At 39.6% G+C, this 1,990-nt stretch overlaps 1 protein-coding gene across 1 annotated transcript; it reads left to right on the top strand.

Annotated features, from left to right (window-relative positions):
- Positions 1 to 949: 949 nt before the first annotated feature.
- On the top strand, positions 950 to 1,735 carry LOC121939864 (inaD-like protein). The gene is made up of 2 exons (XM_042482794.1): positions 950 to 1,177; positions 1,258 to 1,735. Exons 1-2 carry the CDS (start codon positions 1,156 to 1,158, stop codon positions 1,530 to 1,532), a joined length of 297 nt encoding a protein of 98 aa, XP_042338728.1. The 5' UTR covers positions 950 to 1,155; the 3' UTR covers positions 1,533 to 1,735.
- The last annotated feature ends 255 nt before the right edge of the window (positions 1,736 to 1,990 follow it).

Raw genomic sequence — 1,990 nt, 5'->3', positions numbered from 1 at the left:
ATTCTTTATTCAACATAAATACAACACATACGACTTAATATAAGGAAAAAAGCAAAAATACTTTGTTTAAAAACTGCCAAAAATTAAAAAAAAAATCACCAAATTGTTTCTTATAAAATGGCTTAAAAATAAATCCAAATTATCTTTTTGAAAACATGCCATTCTCTCTTTTAAAAAGAAAAAGGTGGTAAAATAAATTTATAATACAGCTTTTTTAAGTTGTATGCCCCTTCCCGAAGCCAAAAGAAAAAAGAAGTTCCTAACTGCTTCAAAAATATTTGACAAGCCTCCCCTTTTTACACCCCCCCCCCCCAATAAATAGTGAACAGTCCCTTACAGGTGTGACTGAATAAGACCTTCAGTTATTTCATGAATGTTTGTGGGATTTGTTTTTCCCACCTGTGTGTGGTGATAACGCCAGCTCAGCTCTGCTCTGATTGGGCAAACGAGCCGAGCTGCATACTGAGACGCACGCACACACGCACATTTTTGCCTTTAAAAGTAGTCGTGTGCACATGTGGAAGTTAGTTTTTCAGGTTGATCAACAGGTAGAGAAAGTATTCAGATTTACTGAAGTAAAAGTACAACATGGTGCGATATACTGCATATTGCGATAACATATATTGCAGTTTATGTAATTTATCTAACAGGATCAAGGATAAATGTAATTTCGTTTTTTAAACTTTAAAAAAATGTCCAATAAATCTGCCTTCTGCTACCTAGTTATGTCCCCAAAGGAAAACTTCGTCAGCATCTGTTTGATCTAAAATGTTTTCAGGTGTTTTTAATGCAGAAAAACGTCTCTAGTGGACCGATGGTTAAAGCCCGATTGATTTTATAATTAAAGTAAACTCCAAAAACATTCATTTGAATTTGCAATATTAATAATTTATATAATAAAAAAGAAACCGTACTGAGTGTCTGTGCAATATTGCCACACAAAAATATCACAATACTGCGCTGCATAAAGCATGTGCGGTCAGAGTTTTCTAAAAAATTTGGGAGCAGCTGTCAGACCGTAAGCAGCAGGAATCCAACAGGAGGGAGAAAAAACGAAAAAACGCTGAAAAACCTTTAAATCCCCAAAAAGCTGACTTTATGTTTTCTGTGTGTTCAGATTGATCCAGAAGGACAGACGGAGAGCGAGGGACGACGATGTTTGAAAATGTCCCCACAGGTAAATCTCGTCCCCCGGTTCTCAGGTTTGGTTTGCAGATGTCGTCTCCGTGTGTGAAAACGCGCCTCGTTTGTCCTCAGTGTCGTCAGCCGAGCGGCAGCAGGTACTGGGAGCTCTGGAGCGTCTGCAGGCCAAACTGGTGCAGCGGGAGGAGTGGACCCACAGCGAGACCATGGGGAACCTGAGGGACACCCTGCAGAGTCCGCTCTTCAGCCACATCCTGACCCTGCAGCACTCCATCAAACAGCTGCGAAACCAGGTGAGCGCCGGAAAAACATCTGGATCAGAACCGAACCGGCACGAGCTCACGAGACGCACAAATCAGACCAGCACAGCGGCAGGGAAGTTTGAATAAAAAAAAAAGAAAAATGACCTGAAAATCAGCAGAAAAAGATTAAAAATAAGAATAAAATTAAAAAAAAAAAAGCTTATGTACAAATGCGTGTACGTATTCATCAAACAGCTGCGAAACCAGCTGAGCGACAGAAAAACATCTGGATCAGAACCGAACCGGCACGAGCTCACCGAGACGCACGTCTGCTCACAAATCATAAAGAGACCCAGAGGAGCTCGTTTTTCGTGGATCGAAATGTTAAAACGCTGAATCAGAATCGAAAAGCAGCTTCAACTTCAGTCGGTCAATCAAACTTTATTGATTATTGATATCAGCTTTCAGACAAATCAAATTCAGAGTGCGTTAAAGTAGCTGCGTCTCCATCACAGATTTGTGCAAAACTGAAGCAATTTTTTCAAAATTTTGATAAAATACAGTTGTGAGATGAGTTTCCAAACGATTGTAAGTAAAAATAAATC

The sequence above is a fragment of the Plectropomus leopardus genome, unplaced genomic scaffold, assembly GCF_008729295.1.
Source record: "Plectropomus leopardus isolate mb unplaced genomic scaffold, YSFRI_Pleo_2.0 unplaced_scaffold6392, whole genome shotgun sequence".
Classification (NCBI taxonomy): Eukaryota; Metazoa; Chordata; class Actinopteri; order Perciformes; family Serranidae; genus Plectropomus; species Plectropomus leopardus.
This window is presented reverse-complemented; position numbering and strand designations above follow the sequence as displayed.

Excerpts from the sequence above, each read along its gene's own strand:
- LOC121939864 (XM_042482794.1), top strand. The coding sequence starts at position 1,156 with ATGTTTGAAAATGTCCCCACAG. Across the intron at positions 1,178-1,257 it reads GTTTGAAAATGTCCCCACAG|TGTCGTCAGCCGAGCGGCAG; the intron begins GTAAATCTCGTC and ends GTTTGTCCTCAG.